Genomic DNA, 16,419 nt, shown 5'->3' with positions numbered 1-16,419 from the left:
TAAAGCAATACTTGAAAAAATATGCAACTAGAAATAGTTCCGAAAAAAATCAAAACAAGCGGAACCATGAGTTTGAGGCTCTTGTTTTGCTTCCGACTGTTTTGACAGTACACCAAAATGCCCATGCTAGTCTTATATCTGTGAGTCTGTGACCGCTGTGATGAAAATGTGTCGTTTATGACGTTTAATGATCTGTACCACGGCGCTAAAATTGAGGTTTTGAAAACAGTTTAATCACAGTTATGGCTCGAGTCGTGAAAGTGTTTCGGACTTTGCGAAATCATTGGAAGAAAAGCACATTTGCTGTGTGTGTCTTGTCCTACGGTGGATACTGGCTGTATGGAAAACACTGGTGGGTATTTCATGCTATGAATGAGACAGAGTGCACAAATTCCCGTTTTCGCGTCCTAAATGTTATGTATAATATTTCATCAGTGACAGCGTCCTGCGCAGAGAGGCGTGTCTATTAGCCAGGGTAAGGTGTCACTAAATTATTACTCCAAAACACAAGTTTCCTCTTTGTGACAGTTATCCTTAACGTCATCATTTGTGTTAGGAATATGGACAGCAGCAGATAGCACCACAGGAGCGAATCAGGAAAGCAACTGTGATTTTGAACCCTGCAGCTTGCAACGGGTAAGACGCATAATCTCCAGACGTCTCTCTGAGAGTCTTGTTTAATTTTTCTCAGAATATTTACAGCTTCCTGTGTTAATTTTCTCCAGGAAAGCCAACAACCTATTCGAAAAGAATGCTGCTCCTATTTTACACCTGGCTGGTGTGCAGATTACAGTAGTCAAGGTATTGTTTTCTATTTCAATTGGATATTCATCAGGTAATAGTGTCTCTGAGAGTGTCACAGAGCATGACATCACATCTAGATATTACATATCCCTCTACAGACAGACTATGAAGGTCAGGCAAAAAAACTGATCGAGTTAATGGAAGAAACAGACATGCTGATCGTGGCTGGAGGAGATGGCACGTTGCAGGAAGTGATCACAGGTTTACTGAGAAGGCCAGACCAAGTAGGTGTAATGTAATATAGTAGCTGTGTTAATCTGACATCAGTTGTCTGTAATAACTATATTCAGTCTGATACTTTAAGTAATTAAATCTTTCTTTTGGTGGATGTTTTCTGACCACAGGACGTCTTCAGTAAGACACCAATTGGATTCATTCCACTAGGCTCCCATAATTCCCTCAGTCCAAGTCTTCATCTCCTCAGTGACAACAAGGTCAAGTAAGTAATGTTTCAGCATCACACACAAAAAGATCATTACATATTCCCACGACAAACTTCACTGGGTTGTTATCATGTCACTCAGTAAATCTATACTACAGATTTCCTGATTTCTTCCATTAACTAGAATGTTTTTAACGTCATTCATTTTCCAGGGACATCACATCAGCGGCACTGTCAATACTGAAGGGAGAAACTGTACCGCTGGATGTGCTCCAAATCAAAGTGAGAAACTGCTTATATATTGCTCTACATAGCCTTAAAGTTACAAACTAATGTCTGTACTTATTTAAAAACATCTTGCATTTTTTAACAGCTAATATTAAAACAAGTGAGTAAGCCGGTAAACTGGATTCATAAAGCACATTTTCCAAAGTTATTTAATATTTATTTTAAAAGCCATCAGGTAAAAATATATATATATTTTTAAAAACATATATGAATATTTATTATAATAAAAGAAAATTACAAGAAAAAAATAAATGAGTTTTATCAGTTTTTGTGAGTATTCTTTTTTTATTTTTCCATGTGACATTATTTTTCAAGTTTAAAAAATATATACATTGATTTTTTTTGATGATTTTCTGTTATTCTCCTTTTGTACCACTCAAACTTATTTATTCATTGACTTTCTTTTCATATTTTGAATACATGTTGGCCTAAACGTAAACATAAACTATTATTTTTAATTTTCTTCTTAATATTTAATATTCTCTTTTGCCATGTTGATGACTTTAAATTCAGCAGAAGAAATAAGCAAATTTAAATTCAGGTCTTCATGCAAATTATTTCATGTCCAAGGTGTGTAGTAATTAAAAAAAAGTTCTTCCCAGAGACTTCAGAATCCTTGGCACTTGGGCTTTGCCATATCATATCATCTGCAATAATATACATTTTTCCATGATATAAAAGTGTCATATTGCAGTATCTGTCCCATCCCAGTGACACCTGTTTATGTTTCCTAGCGCACACAACTGAAAGACAAGCCAGACATATCTGACAGCAAGCGCTGAATTTCAGTTTTCAATTAGGGTTCAGTAAATAAGGAGCTACTTCAACAACCTCTAAAAAAGCACAGATCAAAACAAACAAAGAAACTCTGTGGAGTATAACCAGGTCAAGAAGGAGGAGAGACTAGCAGCTGGTGATGTGCTACCCAAAAGTAAACAGATGACACAACTGCATACCGCTGCCATATGATAGGATGAGCAAACAGTGGATGGAAATTACTGCCGTGGTTACATGGTGGAAAAACATGACTTTAAGCAGCTCGACCCATGACACCAAATCCCAGGTTTAAAATATGAGATATGAGGTATAGAGAATCATATACCCATCCCTTTTCCTGCAAATGGTCAATAATGGCCGCCCCAATAAAGTAAATAAAGTATGCAATGGCAAGTTAGTGACTGTTTCTGTAATTAAAAGTAGAGATGTGTGGTACTCTGATTCTACACTCAGTCAAACTGACAGTGTTTGACTCTTAGAATATAAAGTAACAAATAAAATACAATAAAAATAAATAAATACATAAATAAATTGACAACTAGCTAAGTGAGGAAGTAAATACAAAGCATAATTTTTAAAAAAAGTACTTTACATATACATTTTGTTATCCTTGATATTTAATGATGCACTGAAACTATTCTCAGTGCTATAAAAGTGGGAATTTAAAGCCCTCAGCTGTAAAAGACTGATGGAGTATTGCTGTCAGTACCCACGTTTGTGAATGTGAGAACGAGGTGACATGTCTACTGGGAGAAACTGCATTGTTTTAACACTTGGACAGGAGTTTGACTTTGAAGTGTATGTGCTTGTTTTCCCAGGGAGAGAAAGAGCAGCCAGTCTTTGCTCTGATGGGACTGCGTTGGGGGGCTTTTAGAGATGTGGCTTCAAAAATCAGCAAGTAAGATTACTCAAGACTGTAACTAGACGAGGAAGACAACGATTCTTTACATATAAGAATAATTAACCATAACATTTCCCTACAGATATTGGTACCTCGGACCGCTGAAGACAAATGCGGCGCATTGGTTTAGCACTCTGAGGGTAAGGATGTTCTCTTTCCTTAAACATGCTGGCAAAGCGATTAATATGTGCAATTCCTTTCTTTCATAATTATTATAGTTACTGTTAGTTTTTCCCCCTTATTTTCTCCTGCATTGAAAATAACAGCAAACATCTCACTCCATTAACCTGTTGTGGTGTAAGATTCACATCCTTACAAAAACTTGGGTACATTTTGAAACGAGTCAGTCGGTGCAGATCACTCGTGTTATGGATGCGTTTCACGTCTCCCATTGTCTCCTTTTGTGATTCTGTGTCTGCTAACCCAGTAAGATGAGTGTTTACTGGTTCATGAGGCTCTTATATACTGGCTAGTGTATGGTTTTTTTAATGCAGAAGTACAGTTGGCAATATTTGCTCCAGATTTTCACTTTTCACTTATTTGAGCCGTCCGTTAGCCCTGCAGCCTAAGCTGTAACAGTTTTAAAGCTATTCCTGTCCAAATTTGCAAATGTTTCTTTTTTATAAATCTCAAACAACATTCTTAGTAGAGAGGTAATGACACTATTTATTCACTACTATGTTTTAGCAGTGGCCTCTGGTCCGGGATGTCTCTGTGTCCTATTTGGCTCCCAAGCTTCGGCCCCCCGACCTGCCCCCTGTGAAGGCCCCCAGGCCGAATCTGATCCACCGCATCATCCGCAGGCTGAAGAACTACTGGAACCCACCAGCTGAAGGTGAGCGAATGTGACTGAACTTGAACAACTTGTAGCACAACAGCCCAGTGGACACTGTTTGTCTAATTGTTGCTTTGGTGGTTGTGTGTTTGGTCAGAGCTTCCAAAAGTGGAAGAGCCAGAGAAGTGGGAGGAGCAGCAGCTGTCAACGCTAGAGCTCTTTATTCAAACACACAACAAAAACCCAGTGGAGAGGGTCAGTTAAAAACCATTATATATGTAAAACTGTGTTGCTATTCTTAGAAAAACAAAAAGAAAACATCATGTCACTGCCCCTTTTAAGTGCTCTGTGCCTCTCGGAAGTTTTTGCATTCTTTATTTTAATTTTCAGCGCATCAATGACTCCCTCAGGATCAGTGCAGAGCCTCACAACTTGACCGTGGGCGAGTTCATTACTGCAGGGTCAGTAGTGTTTTTTCCTAAATTTCTGAAAGTGTCTGATTGTGCAAAATGCATTCAATGATTTTAATCCTTCTTCATAATAGCAATAAAAAAGCAGCAGACCCGACTGTATTCACTGAAAATGCCACAGAATTGGAGGCTGGTGCTTGCTGGCTGCAGCTACCAGAGGTCAGAAATCCTTTAAAATCAAACCTGCTTTAATGTTGTGATTCTATAAGTCAGTCTACTTCCAGAAGATCAGCGTGCGAGTTTTTCCCCTGACATTTAACTTTGCCACGGTCCCCGCAGGGCGCCTCTGGCTTCTACAACATCGACAATGAGGAGTATGAGGCGATGCCTGTGGAGGTAAGGCTGTTGCCACGGAAACTCCGCTTCTTCATCAGTGCCGAGCGCAGAGAGCAGCTCCTCTCACAGATCCAGTGATGAGAAAACAGAAGCCGAAAGAAGACAAAAACAGCGGGACAGAAGCCGAATTCGAGGGAAGTCAAAGAACCAGATGCCATCAAACCCAGAGTTCACCCTCAAAATGGATTTTTGCTTCGCCAGCAGTTTTTTAAATGATCATGAAGTGCTGATGGGGGCTGTTTTACTCCATGTAAACATAAAATATTCAGTACCAGTTACAAAAACAACTACCTTACAGGCTGTTTGCTGTATGTAAAAGGACCAAGGCTTCTTTTCTAAGCCAGTAACCCATGTACAGGCTGTCTTACAGGATGTTTACTGAAAAGTTCACTATTAACATCAATAAAAATAATGTCTGCCCACCTCGGTGCAAACAGTTTTTCTCCCTTTTTGATATTTATGTGTTCGATATCAAGGTTATAAAGCCATCAAAGCTGCACTTCTGCTGGTCTTCTTGGAAAAAGAGAAAGGAGCAAGTGACTGAGTAAAGATCAATGTGGGGACGTTGTGCCGACCTGAGTGTTTTGCAGTAGCTTGGACCTGGAGTTTTGGCACGCTGCACGGAGATGCCGAGTCTGATCGGACAGATGGCGTACTAGACAGCAAATCTGCAGGATTAAGCTTGTGGCTGCTTTGTGGGGCCCGTTGAGAATGCTGTGGGTTCATTTTGGTTTGGTTGAAAAATCTGAAAGTTTCAGGCGGAATATAAACTTAATTTCTACGTTTTTGCTACAGAACGATTGACTTTACAGTTTTGTTTTGTTTTTTTACAAAGGAGGACTATTAAATTGAAATAGGAAAATGATGCGGTGTTAGAAGATTAGATAACACTTGAACCGTATCAGTGTTTTATTGTTTTACAATGGCAGTACAGTGAAACTGACAGTTGCTCATGCTATTGAGTTCTCGTGTACATTACTGACATCTCTTACAGTGTTTCGCATTAGTAGAGGTGAAGACTTACTTGTTATTGTGTGATTACTCTTACAATCAAGGAAAAAACAGTCGCACTATTTGGATACGTTGCTGCATGTGTGCAATACTTTTGCCGTCTTTGACATTCAGTAATGTGAGAAGGCTGTACAAACGAATCATTTAGCTAATGCTGGTACACATCTGTGAACAGTTCCACAAAGAAGGCATTTTATACAGTGGTTTGTGTTGTGCACATTCCCTTTTTTCTTTTAAACATTAAACATACACCTGGAAAACAAACGCTGTCAGAGGAAAGATGATATATCAGCTGATAAGTCAACAGACTAGGTAGTCAATCGTGGAAAAGCTAAGGTCATTCTGAAGTTCTCATGACAGTGTACGTAATGTTTTAGCAGTTAATGTTGCTGTACACAGAGAAATCAGTCACCTTGCTCTTGTAAGTTGAAAAAAGTCACATTATGATAAGGCCCCATTCAAAAAACAGGGCTTAAAGGGGACCTACGATGCTCATTTCCAGGTCCATATGTTTTTGAATGGATACTACTAGAGTTGCTTTGCATCACTCAGAGTTCAAAATAATCCTTATTTGTCTTAAATACTGGGCTGTGGTGCAGATCTTTGACGTTTTAGTTTCTCTTCCTTTCAGCCAACGTTCTTCTGATTGGCTGCCCCTCACGAACAGGAGGTGGGGCTTCTCATCTACACAGAAGCAACATTTTAAATATATAACACTGTGAAAAATGACTGTTCAGAGAATCTGCTTCCCAGACCTCGTTATTTGAAACTTTGGCCATGTTTAGTATGAGCGTATATGAGACACTAAGGAAATGCAGAATAGGTCCCCTTTACTACCCTTTTCTTAAATATACAACACTTAGTGCATTTTATTTTCTTAACAAAGCCAGAAAAAATATCCTTGGGGTGGAGTACGTCAGAGAGAAAGTTAAAACCACTTCTTCAATTTTATACAAGGCAAACGTCAGACTTATGTGTTCCAACATGGAACAAATTATCACCGTGGTTGGCAAAGGGGTGGCTGAAATAAAAGCACTCTGCCAGCAGTATTCAAAAGACACAGTTGGCCCATTTCTAAAGCTGGGTTCACTGATGAAAGGACTGAGAAAAACAGACGGAACAGACCGAGTCCTTTCTGTGAATTTGCCCACAGAGGAGGAGTTAAAGCTTCTGCTCGGCTCAGGACATTACAGGGTTTTTTTTAAACGCACACAAAGAGATCTTTGTCATGAACACATCTGAAAAGGAGCCGATCAACAAACAGCTTCATCGATTACTCTTTAGTTAGCAGAATTCTAAGAGACATATGAACTTCTGCTCATGAACAAGACTCTACAGTAGTTTGAAAAAGAAAATGTGACAGCTCATTTACAGGTGCTCCCGCTCTAGAACAACTAGATGGCTCAGACTGTAAATCATAAAAACAGCATATAAAAAGTTCAATTTAAGCGTGACTGTGTGTATCGGGAAACAGTCCAGTGGCGGACGTGGTGCAGCATTCACAACAAGAGTTACACATTCATTGAAAAGTCTTCCACCAACTATGACAAATGAGAAGCTTCGACGTACAACAATGCAAAAAGTTTCCAGAATGCGTCGATCCCCTGCACTCTGGGATATCTAAATATTGTTTAAGGTGCATGAAGGTGAGCAAGGTCCTTAGAACAGCTTTTCCCTTATCACTCAGATTCATATTGCTTCCTTTTTCAAAGGCAATTAATGTGGTCCAAAAGCTTTTTTCCCCCCTCAACCATTTTCAGGAATAGTCAGACAAACAAAAGAAAACATAAGAACAGAATTACAGCTGTTATTCTGAGGTCTGTGTGATTTCCCAGGAAAGATATCTGAAGTGCACAAATTCATTTCGAGGAACCTTAAATCCATTCTTTAGACAAACCACAAGTGGACGTCAAAGTGCCGGTGACTTCACTACAGTAGCAGGTGCAATCATCAGACTTGTTTACATTTTCATCCAGTGCTTCAGTCCTGGTCACTTAATCAAAGTCAAACAAGTATGCACACAAGAAAACTGGTTCTGACAAAAACAGCAAGGAGTGACTCGCATAAGATGTTAATGGCCACAAGATGACAAGTCTGCTCAGCAGTATTGGTGTTTATCACCCACTGTGAGGAAGTGCACAATGTTAGGTGTCCTTTTCTTCCACAGTGGTTAGAAACAGTCTCCTCAGGTTAAGATGAGACACACACACAGAAGAGAAGAGAGCAGATGAAGTCCCAGGATGGAGGCAGTGTCTTCAGAGTCTTGTATTTGTGACCCTAGTAGGCACATATAATCCAGTGGCTTCCGAGTTTCCCGGGTTGAATGGGGTTCAGGGGCAGCAGAGGTTGTCTATGACCAGCGTTACATCGAAACCATAAACCTCCAGCAGGTCGGCAAGGAAGGCTCGATCTCCCTGGGGATCCAGCCCCATGGCCCTCACGTGCTCACCGGTGAGAGTGGGGTCGGCGCTTCCTGCTACCTCTGACAGGGTCTGGAAGATGCGGTTATTAAGCTCCATAAAGAACCTAAGATGAGATTAAAGGCAACTGCATTAATACGTGGGCCACACTGCACTTGTCTGAGTATGACTCAAGTCCATTATCAACAATGCAACCAGCTGTCAAGGACTCACAGGATGAAAAGATCCTCTTCATTTGATGTGCAGTCTTCACCCACCTCCTGAGAGTACAGCAGCAGTTGCCTTTGAAAAAGAAAAAGTCAGTCACTGTAAAATCTAAAAATAACAAATGCTCATTTTGCAGCGTATTTCTATGACCACAAAACAAATGCATTTTGCAAATTTAAACAAAAAGAAAGAGGAGCGACACAATTTTAACGCACCTCTGCTCAGTCAGCTTCCTGTATTTCTCCTTGTCTGCTGCGGTCAGCCTGAGCAGCTGCTGCAAATGGCTTCTGTGAGTTTTCACATTCTGGTTATCGATATAGACGTCATACAGCTCCTTTTTCTCCTCAAAGATCTTCTCCGTGGTGCCTTCAAACATATCACGTGGGAAAACATGTCTATATAAAAGAACTCATCACTTTATGTTGTAAATCAAACATTTACAGTTAAACTTCACTCACAGGCCACGTATGACAGCTCTGTTTCCAGGGCAGAGATGTCGGCTATGTTGATGTAGAAGAAAGGCCGTAATTCAGGCACAGAAACTCCAATGCCAGGTAATGAAACGTTGGCCAGGCAGCAACAGCAATACACTGAGGGAATATGAAAATACTGAATGAAAACCCTCCAAACAGAGGAAAAAACACCACACATACTTCTCTGTTTGACTATTTGTTACATCTTGATCCCTTTGCATCACATTATTGTGAAAACAGAATGCGTATACGCGGTGTGCACAAGCTATGATTAAGCAACTCACCCCTGTAGCAGACAACTCCTACAGGTGGAGGGGAGAAGATGAGTATGCGCTTCCGAAGCAGCGCGAACTTCCACAGCACCATTATTTGCTCCCCGAAAAACTGGATGAACTGGGACATGCAGCCAGCCGGGTGGGTGATCTACAGGGTGCAAGTAGTGGCAAATGTGGTCATTTTTGGGGGTTACGTTCGATGTTTCAGAGCATTCAAGACAAGGGAGCATCAGTAACCCAAGTGTGTGCTTTCAGACCTTCATTTCAGGGTGCATGCAGCGGCTTATATTGGTAACACTCCAGGTCGGGCAGGCGGTGACTAGTCCGTTTCCTGTAGGGGGAAGAATGGCCTTCTTATCCTCATAGAAGGCCTCTAGTGGAGAATACTGGCCAGGACACTGCAACTGGTGTCTTCAAGGGGATGACAAGGGGAAAAAAGAAGGAATGTGAGCAGATTAAGCTTGAACTCACTTCTTTCTGCACATTCCCACCGGTGCTCACAGCTCATGTTACTGCGTGGACTTTAAATTGTGTATTCAATATTAGCCAGTGTTTGGTCCTCCTAACGCAAGATCACAGATTGTGCAAAGCAGAAGTTATCCATAAATTGCACAGTGAGATCATCTGAGGCCAGCTGTATGAAATAAATTTAACTTTTCTATTTGATTTAACCACTTAAGCCATACAGATCACACATTTTAGGCTTGCTACTGCAAAGTGTCACACATAAAATGTAGCCAAGATTTCCACACTCCCTTTAAGTTACAGCAGATCTGCTTTAACTGTAACCCAAACCTGTGGTTGTGTCACATACTGTATTTCTACAGTCAGTGAGAGTCAGGATTTTATCATAAGGAGAGCAGTGTTTCAGAAGAGAGGAGGAGAGATGCTGTTAACAGTATTTTCTTCACTCCTGTGCTAAGACTTCATAGAAAAACTGCATGTCAGTGGGTTCTTGTGACAAAAGCTGCAACTGGGATCCTGAGTTCATGTTTAATAAATGAGCCTATATTAAAGGCAGGCATATAAAAAGGAACCTGTGGGCAGGGTATGAAGAGGAAGGAGGAAAACAGTAACTCTACATGTCTCACCTGACTTGGTTCTCCAGGAAGTGCATGTAACGGTAGAGCAGAGTGTAGGACGGAGACAGAATTCCCACAGACTTCATTCTCGCTCCTCGTTCCAGCTCACTCTCCACGGGCATGTTCGCAAAACATGCCAGACCGAAGTAGCCACCCTTACGGAAATATCTGTCCAGTGGGCATAACGGAGAGCAGGAGACTGTCAGACTGACAGATTTCTGAGCCTCATTGAGCTGAAAATTTGACATGTGGAAGTACGTACATGAAGTCGCTGGTGATCCGATGAGAACCGCTGGCCATTGACTTGAATTCAACACCATCCAAGTTGATGTCATGAGGCAGGCACCACTCTATCATATTCCCTGTCATTCACAAATACACACACACACAATAACCCATGAAGTCACTTCCTACACTGTCTACTTTCATCCTGGCAACTTCCTCCAATCCTGCATGTTAGTCATGTGTTAGCCAGAGGTCAGGGAGAGTAAGAAAGCAGTGACTCAGCCAACACAACTGTGTAAAACGTGAAGAAACTTAGGAATTAGAGAGTTCTGATCAATTCTAAACAAGATCTAAGTGGAAGGATTTCCCCTTTAGACGATTTGGGACTTCAGTAACTTATTTTTGCATGAGCTTTAAAGGATGTTTGACTTTTGTCTCGTGTTGAAAGGTTGCCTCACAATAGTTGAGGTTATTTCTTCGTTATGGCTTTTATGAAAACCGTTCAGCATAATGCATGGTTGCACAGATAAATTTGTCAAAACATCACATGATCATCATTTCTGCGGTTACGCAGTCCATGTCTGAGAATTTTAAATGCGAAGGATAAAAAGACCAAAGTCTGCTTGCTCACCTGATCTTGTATCAAAGGTAACCACAAACACGGCCACTATCTGGTCTTTTTCCTCCCACTGATCCTTCACTGAGAGGCCGGGGAAAGGGGCGTTACGGTCTGTACCGAGAGGCTGCGGGCGATCCCAGCAGTGTCCGGACAGCTCGGTTCGGCCCGGGCTTCCGTCCCCTTTGACAACAACAGCAGCTGTCACATTGCGTGTCGGACCGGGGGGGATGATGATGGTGGTGGCGTCGATGGTGGTGCTGCTGCTCCACCCAGTACCAGCCGCAGTGTCTGTCGGCGCACTTTTCTCCGCCGCGGAGTCTTCTTCTCGCGGCGGCTGAGGCGTAGGTTGAGCCGCCTGGTTCGGATCGGGCGGTGGGATCTCCTCCCAGTCCAGGAGCGGGGCTCGGTCCGACTGTTCCACCATGGTGCTGCTGCAGCCTCCGAGGACACGAGAAAGAAGGGGAGAAAATACACAAAGCTCCGACGTGCCGACGTGTCGAGCGGGTTAAGCACGGCGTGAGAGACGGATCATGCTCTCCTGCTGCTCGCGGAGTTGTTTTCTATGTATTTGTAAGCGTGTCACATCCACGGACGGGGCTTCTTTTCCTCCTCCTGCCTCACTGTTTTGATGACGTAGCCCACTTCCGCCCACGTGTCTATATTACTATTTAATACAGTGACCTATTTTTTTTTTTACATTTCCCCTGTCAAATACACAAACTTTTAAGTTACTTACAACAATGAATATTTGCAACTGCCCTTAATAATGACTATAAAGCGACTTAATAGGCTCATTTAAAAAAATATTTTAATGAATTTTTATTCTTACTTTCAATGTCAAATGTTAGCTTTTCGTAATATCCCCACACTACCCTAACATGAACGAAATATCACATTTCTTTACTAATGCTTTACGTCAAGGTGTTTCTTCAATTACCACAACTCAACCAATCAGAGAGCTGGATGACTGAAACCGGTGGCGTCATTTATTTAAACAGGAAGTCATACATATGTGGCGCGAAATTCAAGCGTGTTGGCGTGGATGGTCATTTGTTTGTAAGTATACGTGATAAACACACGTTATTAGGGGTATAAGCAATATGAGAAACATCTTTCGAGCTTAACGTTTTTGCTGGCAATAATAAAACAACTGGGCGGGGGAACTAATTAATTTGACTTTTAGTGGGCTGCTTATAGTAACCCTTTATCCTACACTAGGCCTCTGACTTTAGAGGTGTGGGGGTGTAACTGTAAACTTGTTACCTCTATGAACAAGCAGGCTTCACATTTTGTGCATAACATCAGTCCAGATTTTAGTACAGCGCTGTTGTGCTCTCAGGTGTAAAAGGATATGGCATTATAAAAGAAGCCATTCCCCAAACTCAGGCCCCAAGCATGGCTACTTTATTTGATGGAATCAGCCAGCAGCTAGATTTTTCTAGCTGTGGAGAAGAGAGCAGCAGCAGCAGCGGTGACAACTCTGATGACAGCACCTCCAGAGTCTACAGTCCCACCTCTGCCTGCAGGACCCCCAGAACGCAACGTCACTTCAGTAGAAGCAACTCTTTATGTTCCCCTCAGCACTGTACCAGCCCCATACCTTACGCCTCCTGGAGCAAGCTGAGACTGTGTGACTCTCCCAGCACACCCAAGGTGGGGAAGAATATAGAGTAAAGATGCTTCTGTTCCCCGTCTGTGTGTTTGAATGATGTTGGTTTTGTTTTTTCTTTGTCTTTCTCTCTTACTATAGAGTTTGCTATCAAAGTCCTCCCAGCCTTACTCCAGTCTTAAGATAAGTCGTCAACAGCGAACTCTGCGTTTCGCATCAGCTGCCGTAAACCTAATCACAGCACCTCTTGTCAACGTGAATCCTTTCACCCCGGACCCGGTGCGCAGGAACAGCGAGCAACAGTGGAGGAACAGTTGTAGAAGTGACGATGATGATGACTATGGCCGCAGGTATGCGATTCCACCTTATTACAGGACTGCTGTCACAATAAGAATCTCAACTGATGACAAAAATGCTTTCAGGATTCAAATTGAACTAGTTTTGGTCTAAACTTTGCTAGACGTGTCCTGATACACAGGCCTGACTTTTGTAGTTCTGTATATACAGGGCTAAATGCCCTTTCTGTATTCCAGGTTCAAACACAGCCTAACGTCATCTGAAGAGGATGATGACGCCTTTCTCCCACCAAAGGTACAAAGCTATTTTTACCAGTACTTGTGTTGAATGTAGCCCTCCCCTTTCAGATGCTTCTGATATGATTTCATCATCGGGCTTTGTCATCTTCAGCTGCCTCCTCACTTTGTGTTTTGTCCAAAAATTACATCCTGCCAGCCCTACTTCCGGAATTTCTACAAGGAATCTCTAGCAGAAAGAAAACTGCTGTCACAATCCTCACAAAGTGATTTCCTTGTGGACTTATTACCATATTTGGTGAATCATCACAGAAGAAACCCCAGTTCTCCTCTCATGCGGAGTGACGTGTGCTTTTTCTTTAGAAATCTTTCCTTCTTACCATGTCTGTTTAATCTGGCAGAGACGAGCTGTCCAAGCCTTTATGCTGTCACGCTACGAGAGCGAATTCCTGGAGCTAGAGTGCATTGGTGTGGGTGAGTTTGGTGCAGTTTATAAGTGTGTGAAGAGGCTGGATGGTTGCTTGTACGCCATCAAGCGCTCCAGACGACCCCTGGCAGGCTCTGCCAATGAGTGAGTCAGCACCGTTTCTGTTTGGCTAACACACATCAGTCCTCCCTATCGTTTAAACACCTTCACTGATAAGATTTTTTTTTTGTTCTTTTATTAGGCAGCTGGCCCTAAAGGAAGTGTATGCACATGCTGTGCTTGGGCACCACCCACATGTTGTCCGATATTACTCAGCATGGGCTGAGGATGATCACATGATTATTCAGAATGAATACTGTGACGGTAGGTTTCAAATCAGCATCTAAAGTAAAATATAAAATGAAGGACGGCGTTGATTTTTGTCTTCCCGTGTGTGTCCCTCAGGTGGAAGTCTTAATGGCGCTATTGTAAAGAGCGAGGCAAAGGGAGAGCTGTTCACAGAGGCAGAGTTGAAAGATCTGCTTCTGCAAGTGTCTGTGGGTCTAAAATACATCCACGGCTCAGGCCTCGTTCACTTGGACATCAAACCAAGTGCGTCTGTTTGACCACTTCTCCCTTTGGACGTTCATTCACTGTGCCTCGTTCCTAACAGTTTTTTCTTTTTAGGTAATATATTCATTTGCCACCGCCCCAGCGCAATTGTGACGGGTGAGAGTGAAGAGGAAGAGGATGGAAACCCTTCAGCCAGAATCATTTACAAAATCGGTATTGATGTTGAATAAAGTGCTACCTTTTTGACCGATTTATTTTTGTTACCGTCGGCTGACTGAGTTTTCTGCAGGTGATCTGGGTCACGTGACATCAGCCACCAGTCCTCAAGTTGAGGAGGGGGACAGCCGCTTTCTGGCCAGTGAAGTCTTGCATGAGGTAACTGTTCTGAATGCTCATTCGCATTAGAGGAAAACTGGTTAGTTGCACTTTCTTGTTTTGTGGTGTTTCTTGTGGTAATTTCACATTTCAGTTGTCTCACTGCTCCCCAGGATTACAGTCACCTCCCCAAGGCGGACATATTTGCCCTGGGCCTCACGGTGCTGCTGGCTGCCGGGGCTTCTCCTCTGCCGCTAAATGGAGATCAGTGGCACAGTCTTAGAGAGGGGCGTCTCCCCAAGCTGCCACAGGAGCTCTCGCCTCCCTTTAGATGTTTACTTCAGGTAATTCTATAACCTTGTTGTTTTAAAAATATTTCATTTAATGCTATTTGAACACTCATTCTTAGTTGCCACCTGTCTAAATATTATTTTTACTTGTTATAGCTGGAGTAGCTTATCTTTAGCACTTTTTCTCTGTCAGTTGTTGCTGGAACCAGACCCAACAAAGCGGCCATCTGCTAGGGAGCTTTGCAAGCACACAGTCTTGAGGGAGAAGAGGACTGAGAGGCTGACTGAGAGGCTGGCTACTCAGCTGCGAAGAGAGTTGACTGTAGAGAGGTTCAGGACCGCCATGCTTGAGAAGTAAGAAGAAAACTGAAAATAATTTAAGCTGCAGTCCCCAGTTTGAAGGTTTCAGACCCAAGTCGCACTTGAAGTATTGCAGTAATTAATGGAGATGATGGGAGACTTTCAGAGTACTTATAAGTCATTTATAATAAATAAATGCATTGTTAAGGAAGTGAAACCCCAAGAGAAGTTATAGGCCCAAGTGTTGCTTCTGAAGCGGTGACAATGCAAAAAAATGCACGAATTGTACCAGCAGGTGGTGCTGTTTCATCTCAGCAATGCTGTAGTAGTCGCCTGTGACAGCCTGTAGTAATCACCCATTCCTATGTTCATATTTAACAGGCTGGTTTTGGTATCTTAATGACTAATTATAGTTGAAAACACTTTCATTTCCCCTTTCAGAGAACTCCAGGAGGCCCGTCAGGCAGCTTTGTCACCCAAGCAGAACCACCTACAGGGGCACAGACCACCTGTCAAGATGGGCTCCCTCCCCAGACCAGGGAGGAGGCTTGTTGGTAGAAAGACTGCAAGATCCATGAGCTTTGGTTGCCCAGGTTATGAAGTCTGACGAGATGACGTGAAGCCTAATTTTCTGTGTTTTGCTGTGGTGTTTACTGTGACACTCTGCCAAAAGGTTGTGGTAAAGAATTCAGCAGAAGGCAATGTAGCGTGACTCCAGCAGCAACCGTAACACAGACGATCGCTACATAATCTTATTTTACGTTGTGACTCAGACTTAAAGCATTGGACAGAACTGTTTTAATTATATTCTTGACTCAAACATGTTCCAGGTGATAATTTTAACATCTCATAACAAGTGAAGACCAGTATGCTTAACAAGTCAGGCACTTGGTTGTTGTTGTTTTTTTTTCTTCTTCTTTTAAAACCTGTAAATAAACATTTTAAGCATCTTATCAGCATTTTATTTTGTGTTTTGAGTAGACTGTTTTATTTTGTTTTCCTGTGTCTCTGTGGTGACCTTTGTAATCCAGAAGATGAACAGGGACTTTCCAGTGTAGTGTTGCTCTTATCTATAACTACAGCCAACTGTATGTTGGGCTTGAAAAGCACGAGCCACCATACTGTGAAAGTTATTTGAAAGGCTCTGTCTGTCATAATCTTAAATACCAACTGGAGTATAGGCTTCCCCAAGACGGATCCAATAAAAAAATTTTTACCCCCCCTTTTTTTTTTTTTACGAGGCCACATTAGCACTGCCACTGATTCTTAACACAATACTTGCATAACTGCATAAATTCTAATAATAGTATAATATATAAATATCTTCCTGTCACAATTTCTAGAGGTG

At 42.1% G+C, this 16,419-nt stretch overlaps 3 protein-coding genes across 6 annotated transcripts; 2 read left to right on the top strand and 1 right to left on the bottom strand.

Annotated features, from left to right (window-relative positions):
- The first annotated feature begins 99 nt into the window (after window positions 1-99).
- On the top strand, window positions 100-5,169 carry agk (acylglycerol kinase). The gene is made up of 14 exons (XM_084932789.1): window positions 100-352; window positions 436-475; window positions 557-636; window positions 726-801; window positions 903-1,028; window positions 1,149-1,243; window positions 1,399-1,468; window positions 3,070-3,149; window positions 3,235-3,292; window positions 3,840-3,987; window positions 4,085-4,182; window positions 4,318-4,388; window positions 4,472-4,556; window positions 4,677-5,169. Exons 1-14 carry the CDS (start codon window positions 243-245, stop codon window positions 4,809-4,811), a joined length of 1,272 nt encoding a protein of 423 aa, XP_084788915.1. The 5' UTR covers window positions 100-242; the 3' UTR covers window positions 4,812-5,169.
- A 455-nt stretch (window positions 5,170-5,624) lies between these two features.
- Window positions 5,625-11,469, bottom strand: dennd11 (DENN domain containing 11). Its single transcript, XM_084932788.1, has 9 exons — window positions 11,058-11,469; window positions 10,464-10,563; window positions 10,211-10,369; window positions 9,377-9,530; window positions 9,129-9,267; window positions 8,830-8,961; window positions 8,587-8,737; window positions 8,378-8,446; window positions 5,625-8,270 (listed from the first exon to the last, which is right to left on the bottom strand). Exons 1-9 carry the CDS (start codon window positions 11,467-11,469, stop codon window positions 8,075-8,077), a joined length of 1,512 nt encoding a protein of 503 aa, XP_084788914.1. The 3' UTR covers window positions 5,625-8,074.
- Window positions 11,468-16,035, top strand: wee2 (WEE2 oocyte meiosis inhibiting kinase). 4 transcript variants are annotated; one of them, XM_084932787.1, is made up of 12 exons: window positions 11,468-11,532; window positions 12,368-12,698; window positions 12,796-13,004; window positions 13,188-13,245; window positions 13,589-13,758; window positions 13,856-13,977; window positions 14,059-14,205; window positions 14,281-14,379; window positions 14,456-14,541; window positions 14,655-14,825; window positions 14,965-15,125; window positions 15,513-16,035. In XM_084932787.1, the coding sequence occupies exons 1-12, from the start codon at window positions 11,468-11,470 to the stop codon at window positions 15,676-15,678; spliced, it is 1,785 nt and encodes a 594-aa protein (XP_084788913.1). In that variant the 3' UTR covers window positions 15,679-16,035. The 4 variants fall into 4 exon arrangements, with proteins under 4 accessions (XP_084788913.1, XP_084788912.1, XP_084788910.1 ...); XM_084932786.1 differs by lacking the exon at window positions 11,468-11,532 and adding an exon at window positions 11,808-12,101 and having other exon boundaries at window positions 12,432-12,698; XM_084932784.1 differs by lacking the exon at window positions 11,468-11,532 and adding an exon at window positions 11,961-12,101 and having other exon boundaries at window positions 12,385-12,698.
- The last annotated feature ends 384 nt before the right edge of the window (window positions 16,036-16,419 follow it).

This window comes from Perissodus microlepis, chromosome 7, assembly GCF_051167445.1.
Source record: "Perissodus microlepis isolate ML-2025 ecotype Zambia chromosome 7, ASM5116744v1, whole genome shotgun sequence".
In the NCBI taxonomy this organism is placed as follows: Eukaryota; Metazoa; Chordata; class Actinopteri; order Cichliformes; family Cichlidae; genus Perissodus; species Perissodus microlepis.
The sequence above is the reverse complement of the archived record's forward strand: the minus strand, read 5'-3'. Positions and strand labels throughout refer to the sequence as shown.

Bases quoted from the DNA above. Each gene is read 5' to 3' on its own strand.
- dennd11 (XM_084932788.1), bottom strand. From the start codon at position 11,469: ATGGTGGAACAGTCGGACCGAGCCCCGCTCCTGGACTGGGAGGAGATC. The intron at 9,268-9,376 runs GTCTGAAAGCAC...TGCACCCTGTAG, and splicing joins GCATGCACCCTGAAATGAAG to ATCACCCACCCGGCTGGCTG. The intron at 8,962-9,128 runs GTGAGTTGCTTA...ATATTCCCTCAG, and splicing joins AGGAGTTGTCTGCTACAGGG to TGTATTGCTGTTGCTGCCTG.
- agk (XM_084932789.1), top strand. From the start codon at position 243: ATGGCTCGAGTCGTGAAAGTGTTTCGGACTTTGCGAAATCATTGGAAG. The intron at 1,029-1,148 runs GTAGGTGTAATG...TTCTGACCACAG, and splicing joins TACTGAGAAGGCCAGACCAA to GACGTCTTCAGTAAGACACC. The intron at 3,150-3,234 runs GTAAGATTACTC...ATTTCCCTACAG, and splicing joins GTGGCTTCAAAAATCAGCAA to ATATTGGTACCTCGGACCGC.
- wee2 (XM_084932786.1), top strand. From the start codon at position 11,952: ATGCTTTACGTCAAGGTGTTTCTTCAATTACCACAACTCAACCAATCA. The intron at 13,005-13,187 runs GTATGCGATTCC...TCTGTATTCCAG, and splicing joins GATGATGACTATGGCCGCAG to GTTCAAACACAGCCTAACGT. The intron at 14,206-14,280 runs GTGCGTCTGTTT...TTTTCTTTTTAG, and splicing joins TCACTTGGACATCAAACCAA to GTAATATATTCATTTGCCAC.